Here is a 25,564-nt window from a genome sequence, read left to right on the forward strand (position 1 = left end):
TCATCCAATCGGCAACAGTATCATGAAAGGTAAAATGAAACAATCCATTAGATTGAGGAACTAGGAAGTTGTTGGCTATTTTAACAAACCATTTCATTTGCGGTAGGATGGTGGAAACTAGAACTCAATAGATTAAGGAATAGGGGTATGGTAGAAAATACATAGCTAGTTTGTGTAAAACAAGATGGCATCTTAAACAGGCAGAATTTTTCTTTCTTCTGAACCTGTAGGAGAGACATCAATAAGGACAAATGCAGAAATCTATATTTATACATTCCAAAATATTTTTCTTTTGTGCAATTCTCTTGTTTTCCTCTACAAATGAAAAAGTTTTAAAGTTATCTGCATATGTGTTTTTAAAGTGTACAATTTAATGGTTTTTAGTATATTCACAGATACGTGCAACCATCACTACAGTCAATTTTAGAACTTTTTCATCACCCCAGAAAGAAACCCTGAACGCTTTTGCTATCACCTCTCTATGCCCTGAACCCTAATCTAGTTTGTCTCTACAGATTTCCTTGTTTTGGATATCTCATGTGAATGAAATCATATGTATGTGGTCTTTTGTGATTGGCTTCATTCACTTAGCATAATATTTTCAAGGTTCATCCATGTTGTGTAGCATGTATTACAACTTTAGTCCTTCTGTGTATGCATTTTTATTTGAATAAATATATAGGTGAATCATTCATGTAATGGCTAATGAATAAGTTATTACTAATGTCAGTGTGGATTAGAAAGTTGTAGCTAATGTTAAATTTTGTGAGAAACAAAATTTGCCTAAGTGATGGCTCAGTGTTCTCTCAATGAAACACACAATTAATTGCCAGATATACGTGGCACAAAATTAGTAATAAGTCTGGCAAATTTCCATTAGAGCTTTCAAGATTGAATGTTGCTCAGAGATTTCTAAATGTTAAACAGATTTACTTTTAGGGATACTAAAATTTAGCTAACATTTTATTTCAAATATTTTCTTCAGATCATTAATCTTTTATCTTGTTCTCATCCCAATGTATAAACTTAACCTCAGGTGTTAAATAACAGCTTATCTGGAATTCCTGTTTCAAGAAATATTATCGGAAACTGTAATAACTACTCATTACTAGATTAGAACCCGGGAACCTGAAGTTGTCCAAGATAGAGATTACACTCACTCATATGGTTTTTATACCTGTTTTTGTATTGATTTTATACCCATTTTGTGTAAATTCCACAGTGTACTAAAGAAACACGGACAATATAGGCAACTATATTATGTCGCTAATGGAGGGGAGCAGCCCCATAGGTAAATCCTGAGAATGGATATTGTAAAAGTAAACTGTATTGTTCTGGGGAATATCATATAATTGTTCTGTGTTTGAAATATTTTCTAAAATTACTTTTACTGGAGGTAATGTTTAAATCATCTTATTTCTTGCCTGTTGCAGATATTTGACCCAGGTCATGTGGAACATTGGGAAGGGGGTGGTCAGATGGAAGGATTGTTGTTTTCTTCTTTTTTATTTGCCACTTGTATACCAGCTGCAAACGCTTTCTCTAAAGTCAGTTCTGGTATAATGACTAGAACACTGGTAACTAAAAGATTCCTGCCACTTCATTTTCACTTTAGGTAGTAGTTTATTGGTCAATTTGATTGAGATCTTTGTTTTTATTATTTCTTTAATAAATAGATAGCATTTATTGGTCTATTTTTAAAGGTTATATGATAAGTTCAATGCGTGCCTACTTTTAGGTTCATGTGCTAATAAACCTTATGCCTTAAGAAAAGGAATTTGTGGATCTGTTACTTTGATGTATATAATGCTTCTATAAAGGATTATTAATTTTTAACTTATGGCCATTACCAAAATATCTAACCTTGATTACAGATTTGAAAATTTGGAAACTTGGGCCAAGCTATAGATATATCATATACATATACATACATAGTATCATATACATACATACATGTATCATATACATACATAGCTATATGGTACAGGCAGGAAGTGTAAATCTTGAGAACTTAGGAAAGGTATTTTCCTAACAAGTTCTACTTTTTACTAACTGAAAATTTTGTAAACTAAGCACGGGAACTTATTTAAATAAATGGCCCAGGCAATAATAGAAAATCCTCTGCAATCCATAGATCTACATGCGAAAGGAAAAAAAAATAAAAACCTGAATTTTTATCAATAGCTAGTAAAATCGTTAGATTTTGTTTACTTTCATGGAGACAACAGAAATTTGTTTTCAATGCCAGTTCATTCACTGAAGAACATTTCACATATCTTAGGCCTGCTGTTGAGCTCAAACAGAGGAAATGAATTTAAATGCACTGTTTCATGAATGCTGAATAAGTTACCTGCCTCAGATTCCTTTTTTTCCCCCTGCAACAAGTATATAAAATACATTAGGAAAGTTACTGAAAATTATATCATCTCAAGACAAATTGACCCCAAAAAAATTAGAGGAAAAGAGGGTCTTATAGTTAAGTAAGTAAGTCCTTTTTTGGCGAAAACCTTATGAAGTAAAAATTTCCCATCCTCCCCCAAAATTTTAAGGAAAAAAATATTAAAAGACATGGATGAAATAATCTGACTAATTTATCCCACACAGATACATTTGTTGAGCTCCTCTCTATAGTCCAAATAACTATATAATGGTAATTGTGATAAACGCTATTAAAGGTATGAAAGAAACAGGTTCTAAGAAAGAATATAAGAAGCTGTCCTAGGCAAAGGAAACAGCTTGTTCAAGGAACCAGCTTGGCAATTACAGGGATAAGCTAAAATGATAAGAGTTTTGTGAGTAAGGGGCAGGAAAAGAAGCTAAAGAGGTAGATGAAGACCAGATCATGCCCACCTTGTAGGCCACATTACAGGTGTTCAGTTATAACCTATGAGCAGTGAGAAACCTGTGATAAATATTTAACCAAGGCCATGACTTGTGCTCACATGTGTTTCTAAAAGATTGTTATGGATGCTCCAGGTAGAACAGATTAGAAGGGAACAAGGGAGGATACAGAGAGATAATACACTACTATTACAGTAGTCAAGTCAGAGATCCTGATTGCTTGGATCCAAGGTAGTGGCAGTAGAAATAGAAGAAAAATAGATTGAAGATAGGTAAATTTTGCAATAGTAGTTAACTGCACAGGAGGATTTTTAAAAGCACAGTAATGGGCCAAAAATGCTTCTAGTACAATATGCCAAGTGAAAGGTAGTGCCACTTGCTGATAATACAGAATACTAAAGGAGAAACAGGTTTAGGGGCAAAATTGAACGTTGCTAGAATTTGAGTTAAAATGTAATCGTGTTTTCAGCTTTGGGTTTGAAATCACCACATAGGCATGTTATTCTCTTGATATTTTTCAACTGATATAAAAATATGTATGGTTAATATTACTCAGTTTTTTATAAGACTTCTTCCACAATATAGAGAGAAGATCAAACTCAGAGCTGATGTATAGACTTTTGGGCAACTTAAGCAGGGGCACTGTTTCCTTTTAAAATTTGAGAGGGATCTACTACATAGTATTTATTTGGGAGGGAAACATTAACCTCTTGGCCTAGTTTTCTTGATATATAAGATTTTAGGAACAGAACTGAATGATCTGTAAAGCTACTTCTAGTTTTAAGGTTCTTTGAGGGTTTTTTTTGTTTGTTTCTGTTTTGTTTTGTTTTGTTTTGTTTTTCCCACATGCGCATGACATTTACAGTGAGCACAGGAATACTCTCTTGAGCCATGTTCTTGGTGTGTGGGCAAGGAGGTCCTTTGAAAGGGAGTGGTACCAGTAACTTATTTTGTAAGTGTGCTAAATAGGACCCTAGTGGTCTAAAGGAGCACATGCAGCTGTTCCCTAGCGTCCCTATTTATTTTACACGTTGGAGGTCTTTGGTTCATTTTGATTTTTTGTGGGAAAAATTCCCAAAGTCTTAGAAATATATAATAGTGATTTTCAGAATGATTTGAAAAGTCCTCTCCTTCTGAATTAGAGTTAGTAATATAGTTCATACTTCTCTGCTATATTTCCATTTATAGACTAGCATTGGATTCACATAGGAGTATTCCTGTTGTTACTAGCATTGCATGTTCTTTAGAGTACTGTTTCTGTGGAGTTCAGGATGATAACAAAGTCATGAGCCTGACTAAAGATGTCTGTTTTCCTGCTATCTCTTAGCTTTATTGAGTAGGGAAGTAAGGACAAATATGCTGTTATAATCCATACATTTGCAGAACAGAATCTAATATAGTAATATTTAACAGATCAAGATATATCTGTTTTAAGAATGGCCACATGATGATAATTGTTGAAATTGGATGATAGTCTCTCTACAATTGTGTATGTGTGAAATTTTCCATAAAATTTTAAAGTCATCTTTCTTGTAAAATATTACTTTTCTTTAGAAAGCATGTAAACATTCTAGCATCAAGCTTGTGATGTTCTTCAATATACAGGTTTTACCCGCCCCCCCAAAAAAATAGCCCTGTAAATTCAACATTTATGATATGATTAGGTCAGTGTTAAATTTTACATATAAGAGTTTTCATATTTTGTTTCAGGGACAGAATGATGCTGTTGAAATTGGAACAAGAAATTTTAGATTTCATTGGTAATAATGAGTAAGTCCTAACCTTTAACAAGAAAATAAATTGTCATCACAGTTCTTCAAGATTTACTAAATTAGTTTTTCTTCTACTTTTAGGTCTCCACGTAAAAAATTCCCCCCAATGACATCTTACCATAGGATGCTATTACACAGAGTCGCTGCTTACTTTGGATTAGACCACAATGTTGATCAGAGTGGGAAGTCTGTCATAGTAAACAAAACTAGCAATACAAGAATGTAAGTATCAAGAAATGTAGTTATATATTATCTACGCGTGTGATACTACTTTATCTTCCTATAGCACCTTTTATCTCAGGTTTTCCGCATGTTTTAGCAGCCTAATTCAGGTGTGACAGGACCAAAAAGTAGATTTAACTCACAAGGTGTAAAATGCACCAGTCTGGACTGAAATAAGACAGGTGAATGAGGATGGGTTTAAAAAAAAACCCTCAAAGGTCATCATATCAGTAATGTTTAATAATCATTCTCATGGATTTTTAAATTAATATAATTTAGATACCTGTGGCCAACCTCAGGCAAATTTAAAAGAAAAAAAAGAGAGAGAGCAAACTTTAACACCCTTACATTTAATTAATTTTCTTTCAGTTTACTGCCTTTTCCACCTTTGTTGTTGCTCCTTTTCTTCCACAAATCTCAGGACGGTGAGACTTACTGTTAATCCAGTATCATCCATAATGTTTTGTACCCTTCTGGGCTATGTGTAATTGACTGAGGAAGAAATTTTAAGCAGTTAAGAGGAATCGTTTGCTTTAAAAAGTGATACCTGTACAGTATGGTGAAATAGATAATCAGTGCTGATATTTGGGAGCAAAAGGCCCAATGCAGAGGCCTATTTGTGAAGCTAATGCCGTTGAGTTCAGCTAACATTATACTTCCCGGTGGTTTCCTATCAAAAGAATTTTCTATATTAATTTCACATGTGGCATCAGTGGATCTGTGATAATGAGCAGCAGACAGCTTCAGATGCCATAAATAATGCTTTTCAGTTCATTGTTTTTCTTCCTTCCTTGAAGCTAGACTTCTCAGGGTTCTGTCTATTATGAACCCTTCAGTTTGCACAGTTTATAAATAAATGAATAAATAAATTCATTACTTTCCTTTTTGTTATAATGGCCTTTACCCTTGTAGCTGTCATATTGTTTGCTTGGCTAAGTTGGTTTTCTTCCATTTCAAATAGTATTTTGTCCACTAAATAGATATATTGGTGGAAGCTATTTTTAAATGATTTTTAAATGATTGTTACTACAACTAAAATTAAACTAATGACGACAGATGTCTTTGAAAAGGAGCCCATATTTTCGGGGGCATTAAATTTTACCTGCAAATGGTAATCTGACTTAATTTTCCTATGCCTGTCTTTCAGTCTTTTGAAAATATCCTCATCTTTTAGCTTTTTCCTAGTTAATTATATCACGGCTAAAGTAGGGTAGTAACCGTAACATACGAGCTGGACTTCAGGGGAACAGAACTCTACTTCATTTAACCAGTACCTTTCAACATTACTCAGAGCTGCTGGATGCCCACGCATGTGTACATTAGCAGGCATTTTGACTAACATTTCGACTGGTGACTCTCTAAGGTTTTCAATACAGTGTAACCTCAGTTATTTGAATGCTGCAAGTGATGTCAAGGTTCTCTTTATCCAGATAATAAAAAGTTTAGCTAAACGCAGATGTTTATGATGTACTTAAAGAAGAATGGATCAGTAGTGTAATTAATTACATTTCAGATCATTGAAGTTACACTGTATATTCTTATTTTATTTCTTCTGGAATATGAAGAAGGATGTAAATCAGAAAACCTTAGAGATCTGCTCCACAATGAATAAAAACAAACTTGCCTTTTCCTCATAGGCAGATTACCCGCTCCAGCCTTGAACCAGTGGTGTTGTGGATGTCAACAACCCGGTGTCCACTGGGGTGTCTCATTGGAGCGGGAAGTTGGCGATTGCAGGGCAGTAAATTCAGGCATCTATAAAAGACAGAGGTAAGACAGTCTTAAGGTTAGCTGAAATGCCTGCTAATGCTGTTTGGTGTGGGGATCCAGCTGCTCTTAGAAAAGTTGCCAGGCTCTTGGTTAAATCTTATAGTTCATATTGGTATAACCATCTCTTTTTTCACCCAAGTACAAATTCCTTCAATAAGAAAATGTGATTTTGAACAGCTACAGAAATAGTTGATATAAGTAAATAGGCAATCATGGACAAATAAATAACATACTGCCATTGTCAGAACTAAATAGATAATCCTTCAAATTCCTAAAGAAAGCAATCTTTTTCTTATCAGTTTGGTCATGAAATCTTTTTACTCTTTTTATTTTTCTCTTTAGTTCTCTGTATCGCTTTATGTGGAGATGCGCTGTTTCACTTATCTAAGTATATTTTAAAATAGAGATTTCTTCAGCTTACTTACATAATTCTCATTTTAAAATCTTTTGCATTGGGCTTCCCTGGTGACGCGGTGGTCAAGAATCCACCTGCCAGTGCAGGGGACATGGGTTCGAGCCCTGGTCCGGGAAGATCCCACATGCCGCGGAGCAACTAAGTCCGTGCGCCACAACTAGTGAGCCTGCGCTCTAGAGCCCGCGAGCCACAACTACTGAAGCCCGTTCGCCTAGAGCCCGTGCTCCGCAACAAGAGAAGCCACCGCACCACAGCTAAGAGTAGGCCCCGTTCGCCACAACTAGAGAAAGCCCGCACGCAGCAACAAAGACCCAATGCAGCCAAAAATAAATAAACAAAATAAATAAATTTATTTTTTAAAAAAGTCTTTTGCATCATTTGACAGGAGGTAGATACAGTACTTTACTAAAAATTCACTAGGTTAAAACAAATATTCAGAAGTGTTACTTGATTACTACATATTGAAATATCTGGTCAAGTTTGCTGAAAATGTCATTACTCAGGTTTATTTGGTTTAGAAATTTATTTAGGGTATTCATAATATATTATGTGACTACATAATATATATTTAAAGTATATGTAAAAAAATTGCTTAGGGGTTCAATTAGCCTTTATTTCCTCTTAAGCATATTTTTTATATATCACATATTTCAGTTTTATAATAGGATGGTATTACGTCTCAAGAGTATTGAATGGATTAATTTGTTGAAGCTGAGAATACATTTCAGAAAGTGAAGTTTTATATAATTGTAATTTTCCAAGGGCAACAACCTTATGTCTGTCTTCTGGATCTCAGCAGAACTTGCAACATTTCCATAGAGGAAAGACCGGCCAATCAGCCATAAAATATGTTGTTAAGAGTTCATAATCATTACTTTAGGTTGTAATGTTAACCTTCCAAAAAGAACTTCTCTTTTTATCCTATTTCAATTAATATAAAACAAAGATGTACCCTGCTATAATTATGAATTCTTGGTAACTTGGTTGCATTTTGAAGTAGTCTCTTAAGCTTTATTAAATTCAGCCACAAAATATTTGATTAACACCAAACCAGGTACTATAGGAATGTAACATAAAATACTGTGCTATACTTTTTTCTTTGTCCCAGAATTGTTTCTTAGATTTAGAGGAGGCAATGCAAAGATGACATACAGGCTTTGAGTCTTACATACCAGGGCTCCAAGTATGGCTCAGTCATGTACTTGGCCTTTGACCTTGGACCCTTGCTTTAGCCATTTGAACCTCAGTTTTCTCAGTAATATAATAATAACAAACTTCTACTGAGTGTTTACTGTTTTAAGTGCTGGTCATCTATTAATTCATTTCATCTTCACAAAAGCCTTATGAAGTAGGTACACTGTAATTCCTGTTTACAAATGAGGAAACTAGGGGAAATAAAGGTTAATAAGTAACTTGTGTAAGTCCTAAAGCAACTAAGTGTTAAAGCTGAGTATTTGAACCTTAGCAGTCAAATTCCGGAGCCCACAGTGTATTTCATACAGCCTTTTCAGTCATGACATGGGGTAGTTGATATTTTCTCATAAGATTGTTTTGAGGAGTAATTGAGATAACATAAGTATCTATTAATGGCACTAGTGAGTGGTAACTTATATTTATCACCTTCCATAAAACGTTATATTTAACTTTTCTGTAAATATTTTGTACTATCTCTTTTGTTCCCTTGGTTTTTGCTTTTTTTTTTTTTAGACCTGATCAGAAATTTAATGAACATATTAAGGATGATAAAGGTGAAGACTTTCAGAAACGATATATCCTCAAGAGAGATAACTCTAGCTTTGACAAAGATGATAACCAGGTAACCTAGCATGATTAGACCATTTTTATGGGTGCTGGACTTATACCAGCAGACCATTTTCCCAAGATTAATTGTTCTCTTTTCTTCAGATGAGAATACGTTTGAAAGATGACAGAAGAAGCAAATCTATAGAAGAAAGAGAAGAAGAGTACCAGAGGGCTAGAGACCGAATATTTTCCCAAGATGTATGTTCTAACTTATATTTAGCTCTTCATGTGTAAATATATGCTAATTGCATTATAGGGGTTCACTCCTCCCTCAATCTATTGATCACATATACTTCTAACTACATTTGTTACATATAAAGTCACCCCTTTAGAAATTCTGCAGTCTGCCTTGTTCATGTTAATGATTTAGTAGTTTATAAAATACTACTTTGTACCAGTCGTATAAACTTTTCAAAAGTTGAAAGCAGATCGACTAAGGAGTAGTATATTACACTGAGTATATAGTTTATGTACTATTTTTTTCTTCCAGACTTCTCACAGAGTTGAGATTTTTAGAACATTGGTCACTGTCTACAAAATCATGTACTCTAAATCCTACTTGTTAGTGGACTTTTCTTGATAAATAACTTGTTTCTTCTTTTAAAATACAGCTAATTGATTTTTCAGATTAATATTTGTTTTCCACTCTATAAGTGATTATATGGAAGAGATCTTTGTTGTTGTTGTTGTTGTTGTTGTTTGGCTGCTCTGTGCGGCGTGTGGGATCTTAGTTTCCTGACCCGGGATCCAACCCACACCGCCTGCTTTGGGAGCTTAGAGTCTTAACCATTGGACCACCAGGGAAGTCCTGGAAGAGATCTTTTAAGTGGCTGATTATTTTATGCATATATTCAAGGGAGAATCAGTTTGATTTTACCAACCAATATCTGTTAAGCACCTGCTCTGTGCAGTACGGGGTATTAGTCAATGATATAAGAATATATGTAGGGCTTCCCTGGTGGCGCAGTGGTTGAGAGTCCGCCTGCCGATGCAGGGGACACAGGTTTGTGCCCCGGTCCGGGAAGATCCCACATGCTGTGGAGCGGCTGGGCCCGTGAGTCATGGCCGCTGAGCCTGCGCGTCCAGAGCCTGTGCTTCGCAACGGGAGAGGCCACAACAGTGAGAGGCCTGTGTACCACAAAAAAAAAAAAAAGAGTATATGTAATTTGTGTTAATACCGCCAGAGATAGAAGTTAGCTCTGTATAAAAAAAAAAAAAAAAGTAAATGACATTAAAATCTAGACTGTCCATTAAAACTTTATAATATTCAACAAATCTTATTGGTCATGTATAGTAGGTTCTGTGCTGGGCACTGGAGAACATATCCATGGACATTTACATTAATTTATCTCCCAAGCAACCCTATATATGGTAGATACTATCACTGTTTTTATTTTATAGATAAGTAAACTGAGGCTCCGGGAAACTAAGGAAAATAGACAAGGATCATCCAGCTAGAAAATGACAGAGTTGGGATTTCAGCCCATGTCTTCTGAACTCGGAGCCTAACCTAGATCTATTTCCTCTCTCTAGTTTGTAAGATGGATGAGGTCTTTACCCATGATGAGTATTCAGATAATGACAATATGGTGTGTGATTTGTATAGAAACGTGAAGATAAAATAGGGAACACAGAGAAGCACCACAAACCAGAATTGAGGAGTGAGAGGGAGAGTTAGCTTCCAAGAGAAGAACTGAAGGAGTGAAGTTTTCCGTGTCCAGGGTCAACATCTGCAGGGAGCCAGAGATAAAGAAGAACTTGACACATGAGGAACTGAGAGATTCAGAGTACCTGGATTGTAGCCTAGGTGACAAGAATTGAGGGACGTTTCCATTGGAGAAATAAGCAGGAAGCAGGTGACTTGCTCCTGAAAGCTAGTTAAGGAGGTTGGGGCTTTTAGCTAGAGCAGGGGTCAGCAAACTTTTTCTATAATGGGACAGATAATGAGTATTTTAGGCTTTTCAAGCTATATAGTCTTTATTGCAACAACTCAAATCTGCCATTTTAATATGAAAGCATCCATAGACAATACACGAATGAATGGGCATGGCTGACTTCCGATGAATCTGTATTTACAAAAACAAGTAGCTGACTGTGTAGTGTGGGGACCCCTGTGCTAGAACGAAGCGGGCTATTAAGGAGGGAACAGGCGTGATCAGATTGATATTTTAGAGAGATAGCTATGGCTTCTGCTGTTTAAATTGGATGGAAAGAGCAAAACTGGTAGCTGGAAAACTAGAAGACTGTTGTAATAATACAAGATGCAAAACAGATGGTTGCCTGAGTTAGGTTAATAGCACTGGAGGATTTTGGCTGTAAGCTACATTGAGGCGTAGCTGCTTGTTCACTGCTACAGCTTCTGCCAAAGCACAGGTGATCAAAATATTTGTTGACTGAAGGAGGTGGAATCTACAGACAGGTGTATACTTCGAATATGTAATAGTGAAAATGGGTTCACTTGTTAGAGAGATATTTGAATTTCAAGTTACTTTGTACAGCAAAAATGAATGGCTTCAAGAATGTATATCTGTTAAAAATAAGCATAGTATCTCCAAGCCAAAATAATTTTTCATTGTCATTTATTTTTGTAACTTATCACCATGTTTGATTTGAGGGGTGAGGGCAACTACTTTTTTAAAATTATTACATGATTTTCGTTGTCATCATTAGTTTCCAGATGGCGTTATCTGACAAATGCTCAACTTTTTATATCTGTTCTTTCTTTCTAGTCCCTGTGTTCCCAAGAGAATTATATTATTGACAAAAGGTGAGGGGCTTTTTAACATTTGTTTTGCTAAGTGTCTCACTGATGCTAATAAAAATAAAAATGTTTAAAAAAAAATAAAAACGTTTTATGAAAATGCCAACAGAATCCAAGACGAGGATGCTAGTAGCACCCAGCAGAGGCGCCAGATATTTAGGTATCGGAAGCATGTTTTCGTGCAGTGCACAGTATTGAATATTTAAAGCATTTTTTTATAATTTTCCTTTTTGTCTCTATTAGCTTTTCAAAGTTTTATTTCTAAATTACAGAGTTAATAAAGATTCTTCAGGGAGATCAACAAATAGCCATCAAAGCAGCACTGAGAACGAGTTGAAGTACTCTGAACCACGACCCTGGAGCAGCACAGATTCAGACAGCTCTCTCCGAAACTTCAAGCCTGCTGTAACCAAAGCCAGCAGCTTCAGTGGAATTTCAGTTCTGACAAGAGGTGATAGTTCTGGAAGCAGCAAAAGCATAGGCAGGCTTTCAAAAACAGGTATAAATATCTGTCTAGAACTGTGCAGTCAAAACATTAGTTTCCCTAATGTTGTCTTAGCTCTTTATTCGTCATGTGGCTTCTGTAATTATCCCAAAATATAGGATTCCTACCAGCAGTACATTGAGCACCTCCAAAGTACTTAAGAGGTAACACGTTTACTGACATTAGGATTTATTCTCTGTGTGAGAGAGATTTACAGAAGGCATCTTTCCTTACCTAGGATTAGTTAACATTGATCGCATTTTCAGCTAATACTATCATTAGCTGAAATTCAGCTAATACTGTCATATTATTGAGTGCATTTCATGATAAAGTTCATTTGCCATTCCAAAAAAACATAAAATTGCTGAGAAGTTTGTGAGGAATTTAAAAACTAAAGAAATATAATACAATGTGATTATTATGGATAAGTAGAAATTTCAGTAACATTCTCATTCTACTAGCTTCTTTGCTTTTAGATTACATAACTTTTAGGCTCCTAAGCATTTTTCTCTTTTCACTTTCACTGGCTTCAGTACTAAAGTTCATGTCTCTTAGGATCCTCACGGATCTTTATTTGTATCCCAAAATAAGCATGAAAATCAGCAGAAATGGCTCTTTATCCTTTCAGATAAAGCCTAGATATATGGTTTTACACAGATAACAATTGAAGGGAGAGGTGTAAATTTGAAGGTGACGGAGTAAATTTTTCTCATCTCTGACTGTAATTCAGTACTTTAAATTCTTAAGGTTTGTGAATTGCACTTGTCATCTTTTTAACTTATAATGTGGATATTTAAAATGTCTTAGTGTATATGGTAGACTCTTGCTAAAGATAGGTAAATTTTATGAATATAAGAAATATGCATATGTACCAAATATGCATTTATTTGATAAACGGTCAGTCATCATGTCATCATAACAGGAAAAAAAACTACTCATGTGTTGTGAGAAAGTCATTTAGACACACAGCCAAAGTAAAACATTTTTTTAAATTTATTTATTTATATTTTTTTGCCACATCGAGTCTTAATTATGGCACGTGGGATCTTTTGTTGCGGTGCGCAGGCTCCAGAGTGCGCAGGCTCAGTAGTTGCAGCGCACGGGCCCAGTTGCCCAGCAGCATGTGGGATCTTAGTTCCCTGACCAGGGATCAAACCAGTGACCCTGCATTGCAAGATATATTCTCAACCACTAGACCACCAGGGAAGTCCCTAAAATATTTTTAGAACATGTACTATTTATAACCTATATTATCTTCAGAGATGAAAATAAATATTTAATTCTTTTATTAGGAAAAAAGTTTTTTTCACATAGTTCTTGGAGATAGTCATTTTTGGCACAACTTAAAATAGAAGTTATCCTTCAGTGGCAATCTCTGTAAGTGTATCATATTTGTTTATGTCATTCATTAAAAATTAATTCTCCATCCCAGAGTCAATTCTGTTATTCAAAACCTAATTAACTATTTACATCATCAAAATCTTTTCCTTTCTTTCATCGTCTCATTGTCTACCTTAATCCATTATACTGAAAGTCAGTGATTTCTTCAGTCTCTGTATAATAGAAAATTAAGTAGATTGGAGGCGGGAAAGCAGTTAAAAATAAATTATCAAATTAGCTTATTAAGTACAGTGAGAAATAAATTTTAAGCTGATGCTAATATAAGTACTTGGAATGTTTTTATTCTACCTCTGTCCCTTGCTATGATAAAAAAATTGAAAGTTGACTTTACGTTACAGGAAGATGCTATGATTACGAGCTGAAAATGAAAGTCTGCAGTGAAACCTGACAGTTGTTTCTCTTGATAGAGAATTATCATTTTTGTTATTTCCTACACTACTCTTAATCTTTCTGTGTTCTTATAGATAAGGGGTTTCTGATATAAGAGGTTTTGGGCATTTGGCTGTGCTAAGTTCTTTGTCCTGGGGGAAAAATTATAATCTGTATATTCCTAGGTGTTAATCTAAAAGGTAAAAATATACATAGCTTTGTCCTTTTGGGAATGTGGGTAATGCGTTTTTTGTGGCTGTCTGTGGCTGATGTTATTGGGTTGGCCAAATAGTGCCTTCGGTTTTTAAGTAAAAAAAGACACATTTTTCATTTTCACCAAGAACTCTATTGAACAACATATTCACCGTTCCATTGCCTCTTGCCATTTTTCAGGCAACTTCATAATTCCATCTTCCCAAAACTTTTTATCTTTTTGAGCAAAGAACTGTTCCAGGTGCCTTTTACAGTCTTCCAGAGAATTGAAATTTTTTTCCATTAGTAGAATTTTGTAAAGACTGAAATAAATGGAAATCCAAAGGTGCAATGTCTGGTGAATACGGCGGATGAATCAGAACTTCCCAGCCAAGCTGTAACAGTTTTTGCCTGGTCATCAAAGAAACATGCCATCTTGCGTTACCTTGGTGGAAGATTATGTGTTTTCTGTTGACTAATTCCGGACGCTTTTCGTCGAGTGCTGCTTTCAGTTGGTCTAACTGGGAGCAGTACTGCTTGGAGTGAATCGTTTGGTTTTCTAGAGGACCCCCTTCCAATCCCACCATTTACACAACATCACCTTCTTTGGATGAAGAGCGGCCTTTGGTGTGGTTGGTGGTTCATTCCGCTTGCCGCATGGTCTCTTCCATTCCACGTTATCTTACAGTATCCACTTTTCGTCGCCCGTCACAATGTGTTTTAAAAACGGAACGATTTTGGAGCTTCCTTGGTGGTGCAGTGGTTGAGAGTCCGCCTGCTGATGCAGGGGACACGGCTTCGTGCCCTGGTCCGGGAAGATCCCACATGCCACAGAGCGGCTGGGCCCGTGAGCCATGGCCGCTGAGCCTGCGCGTCCGGAGCCTGTGCTCCGCAACGAGAGAGGCCACAGCAGTGAGAGGCTCCCGTACTGCAAAAAAAGAAGAAAAAACGGAACGATTTCATTACGTTTCAGTAGAGAATTTCATGTAGAAATACAGTCGAGAAGGTTTTTTTCACTTTTCAGTAGAGAATTTCATGTAGAAATACAGTCGAGAAGGTTTTTTTCGCTTAACTTACGTGGAACCCAAACATCAAAGCGATTCACATAACCAAGCTGGTGCAAATGATTTTCAGTGCTTGATTTGGATATTTTGAGTATGTCACCTATCTCCCGTGTAGTATAACGTTGATTGTTCTCAATTAACGTCTCAGTTTGATCGCTGTGAACTTCAGCTTGTCTACTTGGCTATGGAGCATCGTCCAGCAGGAAATATCTAGCACGAAACTTCGCAAACCACTTTTGACATGTTCGATCAGTCACAGCACCTTCTCCATTACACGGCACAAATCTCTTTTTGCGTTTCAGTTGCGTTTTTACCTTTCTTGAAATAATAAAGCATAATATGCCGAAAATGTTGCTATTTTCTTCCATCTTCAATATCAAAATGGCTATACAAAAATTCACCAATTTTGGTAAGTTTTCTTTTAACTGCAGCTGTCACATACAGTCTAACAAACTTGTTTCAAATGAAGTTAAAGACAACTAAGTGCTACTAGAGCCGTCTTACGGAAAAAAACCGAACGAATCTTTTGGCCAGCCCAGTATTATAGACTTGCTTTAGTTGCATGCTTTGGCTATGACTTCTCTGGCAACTTTTGTGATCAGTTTTGCTGTATTAAACGTGTTCTTGGTGGGGAGGGGAAGCAAAATGGTACAGTAAGTCAAAAATAGTTCATGCTTTTATGTGGTAACTGCATGTTATGCAATGTGAATTTTATTGTTACATATTTAAAACCTGCGTTTTTATATGAGGTTTAAAAAATTCCCTCTTTTTCATTACTCCTCCCCTAGGTTCTGAGTCTTCTGGTAGTGTAGGGTCATCTACGGGCTCTCTCTCTCACATCCAGCAGCCTCTTCCAGGTACAGCTCTCAGCCAGTCTTCTCATGGCGCACCTGTCGTCTATCCAACTGTCAGCACTCATAGTTCTCTTTCCTTTGACGGTGGCCTAAATGGGCAAGTCGCATCTCCTAGCACTAGCTTCTTTTTGCTTCCCTTGGAAGCGACAGGCATACCACCTGGCAGTATTCTGATCAACCCACAAACAGGTTGGTATCCAGAAAAAGGTTTATTTCAGTTGAGATATCAGGAGTTATTTGAAAACTAAAGAATACGTATTAACTGTATTATCTGTATATGCATTGTCAGCTTTTGATTTTTCATGTGTGATTAGCATTTTCCCTAGAACTTTAATAAAAACACTTTATGCTAGAGAATGTTAAAAGAAATTTATATCAGAAAGTATTTTTCTCCTTGTGACATCCATGACATCATCTTTTAGGCCAAATAATTAGGAAACAATTCATTTCCTAGAAATGGGACAACCGCCTTTGAAAGAACTTTATTTGATAGAACAGTTTTATCGTGGGAAAAATAGTATGCATTTCATGAAGAAGGAGAACGTTAGCAGCTCTTACTTCTTACGTAATGCAGTGGAAAGAACCCATAAGTAATTGCTCTTCTGAATACGGTAACTGTTTTCTACTTAGGAAAAGCTAAAGAACATCTTATTAGTAGTGAAAGAAAATAGATAGTCTTTATGAATTAATATTGACAACACATTTTTTGCAATTAGATAGTACTTTGTATTTATTGAGTGTTTATCATGTGTCATGTACTGTGTTATGTGCTTTAAATACATTATTTATAGCAACCCTGTTAGGTAGGTGAAATCTACATTTACAGGTAAGGAAACCGAACTTCAGAGAGATTAAGAAACTGCAGTCATAATACATTTCATTATGTATGTTGGCAAAAATGACTTATATTGAGAAAATAAAATTTTTTTAAAAAATGACAAGAAGTTTTGGTTTCTAATCAAAATAACATAGCCCAATCATATGGTAAGATAATGAAAATAACCTTAAATCATTCAATAACCTTCCTTAAAGATTCACAGATTTAGCTGATGTGGTCACATCAGCATGGTAGTAGTTGGGCAAGGTAGGTACAGGCGAGAGTGTCAGAGTCTCTGAGTGTTCTGAAACTTGCCTTTTGTTTGTTGTAGAAAAAACCATGGCTGGGAACTTGTTACCTTCAGATTTCATTTGCATCTCTTTTTTAATATAAAGTATTCAAACTTTTGTTTCTGTTGTAAAAATAGAATTAGCGTAAATAACTGACTCTTCAGAAACTCAGTTTTTGCTTTATAACCGTTATCTTCTGATCCTTCAAGTCTATCATATTACTAAACTTCCTGTTTTCCTGGGGCAGAATATAAGATGATTTAATATTTTACTATTTTCTATTATTTTTAATTCAGAATATTAGTTAACATGGTTTTGGTAACGTGGAAGCTTCATTTGAGTAGGAAATGATGAGAAACTAAGGAACCTGAAATTAAATTGTATACTTAATTTTAAATTAGCCCAAAAGTGATCTCTTTGTTTTTGAGAACAGCATTACAACACATCCAGTTTTTTTCACACAATCCTTAAGCTACTTTTAAACATGCTTTCACTCAAGTCTTCTCTGCCATTTTTTTTTTCAAAATTATTTATAACAATCAACAAATATCCAGCATGGCTTGCTTTTAGTTATCTATAACCATCAGGAAATTAACTGATGAAAATAATTTGACTTTGGAGAACTTTTCCCACTTGATAGCAATGGAACAGTGTATTCTGCTTTCCCAAATATTATTTTATTATATGTCACAAGTTTATTTTAAAAAAAGAGAGGATGTTTTGAAGGCAGTTTAAGACACATAGATATTCTTCCCATCCTAAAAGGGTATGTAATCAATGATCTCTTTATTTCACATAGTCCTTTCATTTTTCTTTCTTTCTTTTTTAAGAATCCAGTGTGTTTTTTTAAATCATTCAGTGTATAGTAAGGAAAAATACTACTCTTTGAATCTGTTTATGTGTACATTGAAAAAGTCTGGAAGGAAGGTATCCAAATTGTTGATGATAAGATTATGGGGAATTTATTTACTTTCTGATCTGTATTTGTTAGTTATTTTCTGTATTTGTTAGTTATTTCTAAGAATATTACTTTGCATAATAAGAAAAACTTGTTTAGAATGTATGTGTAGAGAGTTACTTAAAATATTCCTCCCGTAATTGGTAACCAATAAGAATAAGCCTCAAAATCAGTACTAAAGTTCTCTCTCGTTTTATTTCTTACCTATGAGTAAAGCTCATTGGAAGTGAAAGGAAATCTTTTTAGAAAATTATTTAGAATTTTTAAATTATTTTCTACTTTTAACAAGTTAGAAGTTATAAAATAAGGACACTGCCATCAACTCCACAATTTGAAATTTGAAGTTATCAACCATTTTAATTTTCATCAGCTTTTAATCTTACTAATTAAATATATGCAGTGTGACCTGTAAATTAGATATTTCTTACCATCCAGCAGGCTAATTAATAAATTTCCAATATCCCAAAGTCAAGTGTGTTTTTTTTCCCTTGAAACTGAAATGTTACACAATCCTGTAACTCAATCCCTTGAGCAAGATGTGTTTCAGAATTGAGTTTCTTGGAAAATACTGTGTAGTATAAAACAACTCAAGTGGGTTCTGGCGCGGCACCCCCATAGTAAAACACCGCAGCAAAAATTTTGAATATTTACTCTAAGTGGGAAATATAAAGACTATTAATAGGCTCGTGTAAGGTCAGGCTTTGCTTTCCAAGGTAAGAAAAGCTTTTGGTTTCCAGAACCTTGACGCTTTTGGAATTGTGAATCAGGACTGCAGACATGTGCTGTAAGTTGTCTGTAGAGCGACCTATATTCGGTCTCCATCGTAAATGATCTTTTGTTCTTCCTTTTTAAAATTTTCAGGTCAGCCCTTCCTAAACCCAGATGGGAGTCCAGTTGTGTGTAGTCCTCCTGTGACTCAACAGCCAGTTAGAGCCCAAGTGCCTGGACCTCCACAGCCACCTCTGCCAGCACTGCCACCACAGCAGCAAGCAGCCCATCACATCTTCTCACAGGTGCACACGTCCACGATTACACAATGCTAAGTTCACCTGCCTTTGCATATTTGGGACTAAAGTCACTAATTATAATCAAGAGAGCCCAAGTAAGTGTCTCTTAGAACTTCAGTATTCTCCACCAGTGATGTCCTACTCACCGCTCGTAGGAAGAGAGGTTAACTTCAAGGGCTTTTCTGCTAATGAAAACAGAATATATATTGGAAGGAAGGGAAATTTTTATCTCATGACCCTGTATGGTGAGTATTTTATACCTTGCATTTCACAACAGCAGGCAAGGGACCAGAGGAATAAAAAGCAAAACTAAGATAGTTCATTACCCCAGTGAGCAAAGTGAGTTGTTCTAAGATTCAACAGATCAGGCACTTAGAAGAAACTGAGTTGACTCGCCTCGCTACAAGGTACTCTCCACCCCACCTGCTCTATGAAAGATAAAGAGAGAAACATTGATTTAGAATTCTCAGAAGAACTCTTAATAATATCTTGAATTTGTATAAATGTTTAGAGTTTACACATGCATGTTCACATTCAAGCTTTTCCCCTGTAGATGTGTTACTCATTCTTGCTGAACTTGATTATACTAGTGTAAATTCTTACTTTCGTTCTATCTTTTAAAGGTTGTGTAGCATATCAAAGGCAGTTTGTACAGTTATTTGCACCCCTTTTTCCCTGGAAGACGATCTAAATATTCCACTGGTGAGAACATGCAGAGTAATGTTTTGTGAAAGAAGTACAGTGGTAAACTTGAACTGGAGAAATTTCATAAGTTTTAAACTAATGAAAATAATTATTGCTCTGGCAATTAAGACTTGTAATACTGGGCAAGGCAGTTTCTCTGCAGTAGGACTTCAAGGTGTTTGATGCACTTCCAAGAGCATACAAATGAATTCATATATGTAGAGGAAACTGTCTAAAACTACTTGCAAAGACTCCCATACCTACTTCCCAACCCCGTTTGATTACATACTCTCAGGTACATGTTATGTTAAACTACATAAAACTCCCTCCCTGGCCTTCTCTGCCTTGGTTTCATTCAACTTGGTCTTGAAGTGTTTCCCTTTCATTTGCTAATGTGTGGTCATCTTTGCAGTGCTGCAAATTTCACCAGGAGCTTTATAGGGCTGATTTTCATTTGATTTAATTCAATGGAAATAATGTTAGTCTGGCACTTTCAAAAAATCCTAAGGGTTTATCTGTGGTTATATGTTTCAGATTATTATCGCTTAGAAATAGCTTTGCCTGATTTAGTTTTAAAAGACAGTCCTAAGTGAAGATATAGGCAGCTTAGTTTAGAAATGCTGTCTTAGGGCTTCCCTGGTGGCGCAGTGGTTGAGAGTCCGCCTGCCGATGCAGGGGACACGGGTTCGTGCCCTGGTCCAGGAAGATCCCACATGCCACAGAGAGGCTGGGCCCGTGAGCCATGGCCGCTGAGCCTGCGCATCCGGAGCCTGTGCTCCGCGACGGGAGAGGCCACAGCAGTGAGAGGCCCGCATACCGCAAAAAAAAAAAAAGAAAAAAAGAAATGCTGTCTTAATAGACTATAACTTGAAATATTGGGGTATGCCTCAAACTCCATGGCTGTTTTTCCTGGCATTGCTTCAGGTGTTTCTGGTAATTCTTCGTCAAATACAAGAATAGAGAATTGATGAACAAACAATACTCAGTAACAATCTCTTGCACACTGAGATAATCCATCCATGAAATTTCAAATAACCAAACACAGTAATGCTGTGATTTCCAAAGCCTTCAAATGGGCTGCGTTCTTGAAACCAGTCACTTTAAGTGGATGTTATTTTACAGCCAGTTGCAATTTAAGTAGGAAAAAGGAAGTGCTAATGCTTTTTCTTTTCTACGTAGTCTCAGAATTTCACTTTGATCAGCCAGTCTTCTAGCCCACATTTTTCTCGTTACCACTTGACACTCTGGCAGACATTAAGTCCTACCCTTAGTGCTCACAGTATTCTTCTTTCTTTTACTCCCCAGCAGACTAAGGCTTTTGTTTCATCTGACACTGACCTAGTAGGTCACGTTTTCTGGAAGAAAGTTGTGTCTTAATGGTTGTCTGACTTAATAACACATTATATAGCTTGTACTTGGTAGTTTTAAAGCCACAACACCTCATTTAGTGTGATATGTGCTGTTATCCATTAGGAAGCTTGCTAATTTCTAGTCAAGAGGTTAGTGAGGAACCAGTGGCTACTCTGTAGATTTTCAGCTTATACTTTTTTTAGTATGTTAGCTCTAGAATTTTTTGTGGAATTCTAAACTAATCTAAGCCTTTCATTTTTTCCAGAAACTGTTGTGTTGATTTTGTGGTGGAAGGGCAAACTCATCATTATACGTCTTAGTCCTAAGAATTTCTCCTTATCTAGATTATTCCCTGAGTAATCTTACTTAGTTTATTTTGCATGAGTTTTCATTAGATAAAATGACTTGGGTTCCTCCAGTGCTTGTTTAAATGGTTGTATACAGGCCACTTAATTTCCCTTAACCTGATTGCCACCTGAATGGTAGATTATGATAGTCATTAAACCAATATATATATTGTCCTTTGTAATAAACTATATAAGTGTAAGACGAGGAAACTAAATGCCATTATTAGCCTATAGATGGCCAGCTGTATTCCCTAAAATTTAGAAAGGATTGAAACCTCTTTCATGTTTCAGAACACCTGTGTTTTGAGTGCCCTTGGGAAACATAAAACTTAAAATTTTTTTTCTCTGAAATGCAGGAGTATTTCATTAGTAAAAAGAATTTCAAATAATTACAGTGGATCGTCAAACCACATGGGTTTGAACTGCGAGGGTCCACTTATACATAGATTTTTTTCACTAAATACGTAACTACAGTATACATGATCTGTGATTGGTTGAATCCGTGGAGCAGAATCTGCAGGTACAGGACCAACCATAAGTTATACACAGATTTTTGACCGTGCAGAGGGTCAGTGCCCCTAATCCCTGAGTTGTTCAAAGACCAAGTGTAGTTTCTCAGCTCCTAATATTCTCTCAATAAAAATTTTTAGTTAGAAGAAAACTGTGTTTATCTTCCTTATGTAAAAGAGATCTGTTTGTGTGTGTGTGCACGCGCTTATATGTATGTGTGTGTTTTCTTTAGGCTATTAATGGTACTCACAGTACATTTTTGTTTAAAAATTGCTAAAATCTAGGCAGTTTGGTCCCAAAAGAGTTATCTAATCATGACTTATCAAATAGAGAGGATACTTGGCCATAGGTATTATGTAAGATATACTGTCTGATAATAAGAGTGAGTGAAGTTTTTCTTTTATTACTTAGTGTTACATAGCTAAGTAGAACAGCCCCGTCATCAAACCAGGAAGTAAGGATAAATGGTTTTGCTTTTACTGACTTAACCCAGGGGTCTTGTTAGATAATAGGATTTGAAATGTCTAAATTACCTGTTGCAGTGAATCTAATAAATACTTTTATGAAAAAAATTATCTTTCTAATTATGTTTTAAATTTAAATGTATGTTCTCAAAATTTTTCTATGTAGAGTTTCTTCGCTTAGTATTGTTTTTGTTGTTTCCTATAATGTTGTATTTTAGCTGACTTTGTAGTTTTAAGTTATTGCCAAAAAAAGTGTAACTTTCCATTTTATGCAATTCTTCTAACATTTTATTCCGACATTAACATTGTTTGCCAACCTGTTATTCCTTAGCCTATTCGTCCTCTGCAGCCCTCTTCACAGCCTGTTCAGTACTCTACAGCCCCTTACCCATCCCCGTTCCTGCCAGTCTCACCCACCCAGCAATACTCCGTGGTACTATATCTCTATTCACCTCCTGCGTTGTTTCTGTGGGTGGATGTGTGATGAATCCTTGTGAATGTGATTAATGTGATATGTTCTTTTGTGATTTTTCTAAAGTCAGGGTTACATACATTTTGAAAAAGCATTTCTAACCTGTATTAGAAATAATTTATTCTCTTCCATAAAATATTTGTTATATTGGCTTATCACCGTGATTGTATAAAGCCTAATCTTTTCCTCCCTTTTCAAGTCCTAAGATGTTTTAGCTAATTTTCTCATTGAGGCCAGTGCAGGTCTGTGCAGTCCTGGGGTGGCAGCTTTCATCTGGGTTTAGGCTTTCTGTTCTTTCCCCAGTGCCCCAGGTCCAGTAGACTTAGTGTCAGTCATTGGGGTGAATTGGAGCTTCCAATTACGTAAGACATCCTCCTTAGTATATTTCCAAAGAAGATCTCTAGACATTTAATCTGTGACTAAAAGTAATGGTATTTCATTTAATCCAAAGTATGCCCCAAGTTATACGTCTCAGTAAGAACTCAGATACACCGTTGCCATGTGTTCTCTGTGTGACCTTCTCTAGTTACTGAGCATATGAGGCCACCGTATAAAGTACCTCCTGCATAGTGCCTAACATGAAATAGATATTCAATCAGTGTTAATTTCCTTCCCTTTAAATGAATCTGCCTATCCACCGATATACTTTTCCCAGTGATGCTCTTATTTTTCAGACTATGGCCATCACATTTTGAAATCACATCCAGGTTAAATTATAAGCTATATCTTAAAATCACTTGCCACTTTTTAGAAATGTTTTGTTTTGTTGGGGGTGTTTTTGTTTTGAGCTTAAGGCAACCTTATTTACCAGCTTTGGCTCTGAATGATTTTCAAAAATCACTTTCAGTCTGAAAAAATGAAATTTTGCCAGCATTGAGAAGGTTGACAACATTTTTAGAAATACCATAAAAGCCTCAAAAATGTTTTGGAAAAATGGCAGATCATTGGATTAAGAAAATGCCTTTTTTTTTACCAAGATGACTCTGATGGTGGTATATAGTTATGGTATCTCTTTTTAAAATATTTGGCCATATTACGTTGTAATTACAGCTAGTAGGTGTTTGTAAGTATATTTTCCTCTTCTGAAACTATTCATTGAATTCTATGAATAGTGCTAGACTCTGTCAGAACAGCCATTTGGGAAGAGTAAAGCCATATATTTTCAGTCACTAAATCAGGTTCCCTTTTTTTCAGTCCCTTTATCATCTCCATAGCCTTAATTTACTTTGCAAAAACCAGCAGATTATAGAAATTGCAGACATGTCAACAACTTTGACCTAGCAACTCAATTACCACAATATTTTAAGTAACTTTTTTTCAAATTTTCCCTCTTAACAAAATATGGTACATATTGTCGCCAATCTGTGGCTCCTTGGGAGCAAGGGAATACCTTTTTAACCCCATTATCGTCATATCAGTGATATTATGTAGACTAGTCAGAATTGATCCTTATGCTGTTGAGTCAGAGAAACATTTGTCAGATGGCATATAAATCGTAACCCTTTCTTGGCTGGGCACCATTGCCAGCTCTCTTAAGTAGCAAAAGCAGTAGGAAACTGTCATTTGGATTATATTTGTCTAACATCTGACTTAAGGATAAACACTATGGAAGAGTTTATGACCAAATTATTGTTGAGAGATTAGAGTGTACATCAGGGAGGGTAGATTTTATATATTTTATTTCATTTCTGCTAGTATATTTGATTGTTGGGTATGGGAGGAGATACAGAAGTGCATAGAACCTGAATCTTGCCTTCTGGGAAGAAGGGCACTGCTTTAAAGTAAAGAGTAATTAGTACCATGCGCTGCTAGACTCCTGGTCTTCGAAGTCCTTTCAGAAAATGTTAATTGTATAATATAAAAGTGTGCCTTTAGTCTTCATTTAGATAGTGTCTTTTCATTTTTTTATTGTGTAATGTTACACCCTACTCTTTTCTGCATGCTATACATTTCCGTTAGATATATTTTGTGAGTAATTTGCAATGTAATAGTCCTACCTTGCTGCCTTAGAGTTCTAATTTTCTTGAAGCTGTTCTTCTATTAAGTCATGTCTGTTGTAGATACATGATTTCCGTAATACATACTACTGCAACTCTTCTTAAAATATATGAAGTATTTTCCTTTGATAAGTTTGGTCTATGTATGGAAAGCTTACTGATTTCTGACTTCTCCCTTTGTTAGCAGGACAACCTTGGGTCTCAGTTTAGCCACATGAGTCTTGCCCGCCAGCCATCTGCAGATGGTTCTGATCCTCACGCCACCATGTTCCAGTCCACTGTTGTTCTTCAGTCCCCACAGCAGTCTGGTTATATCATGACAGCAGCCCCTCCACCACCGCCGCCACCGCCTCCTCCTCCGCTACCACCTGGGCAGCCAGTCCCTACTGCTGGCTATTCTGCCTCTGGTCATCCTGTCAGCCAGCCTGTGCTCCAGCAGCAAGGATATATTCAACAGCCCTCTCCACAGGTACATTGCTTTTTCATCTTTTCTCTCCTGTGGAAGCCTCTCATTTAAGATCACTTTTAACTTTAGGGAGCTTTTTTTTTTATTTTTATTTTTTTAATTAATTTATTTATTTTTGTCTGTGTTGGGTCTTCGTTTCTGCACGAGGGCTTTCTCTAGTTGCGGCGAGCGGGGGCCACTCTTCATCGCGTTGCGCGGGCCTCTCACTGTCGCGGCCTCTCTTGCTGCGGAGCACAGGCTCCAGACGCGCAGGC

General features: G+C 36.2%; 1 protein-coding gene across 1 annotated transcript in view; it reads left to right on the plus strand.

Annotated features, from left to right (window-relative positions):
- Positions 1-25,313, plus strand: part of LOC103089719 (R3H domain-containing protein 1) — a gene marked incomplete at its 3' end in the record, with an annotated part of 118,910 nt that extends 93,597 nt beyond the window's left edge. The window contains exons 8-17 of the mRNA XM_007464008.1: positions 4,552-4,611; positions 4,695-4,835; positions 8,728-8,836; positions 8,926-9,021; positions 11,553-11,590; positions 11,694-11,744; positions 11,857-12,083; positions 15,883-16,137; positions 18,875-19,026; positions 25,032-25,313. Coding sequence (XP_007464070.1) covers positions 4,552-4,611; positions 4,695-4,835; positions 8,728-8,836; positions 8,926-9,021; positions 11,553-11,590; positions 11,694-11,744; positions 11,857-12,083; positions 15,883-16,137; positions 18,875-19,026; positions 25,032-25,313 — 1,411 coding nt within the window. The remainder of the gene's footprint in view (positions 1-4,551; positions 4,612-4,694; positions 4,836-8,727; positions 8,837-8,925; positions 9,022-11,552; positions 11,591-11,693; positions 11,745-11,856; positions 12,084-15,882; positions 16,138-18,874; positions 19,027-25,031) is intronic.
- Positions 25,314-25,564: the final 251 nt, after the last annotated feature.

This window comes from Lipotes vexillifer, unplaced genomic scaffold (assembly GCF_000442215.2).
Source record: "Lipotes vexillifer unplaced genomic scaffold, Lipotes_vexillifer_v1.1 scaffold233, whole genome shotgun sequence".
Lineage (NCBI taxonomy): Eukaryota > Metazoa > Chordata > Mammalia > Artiodactyla > Lipotidae > Lipotes > Lipotes vexillifer.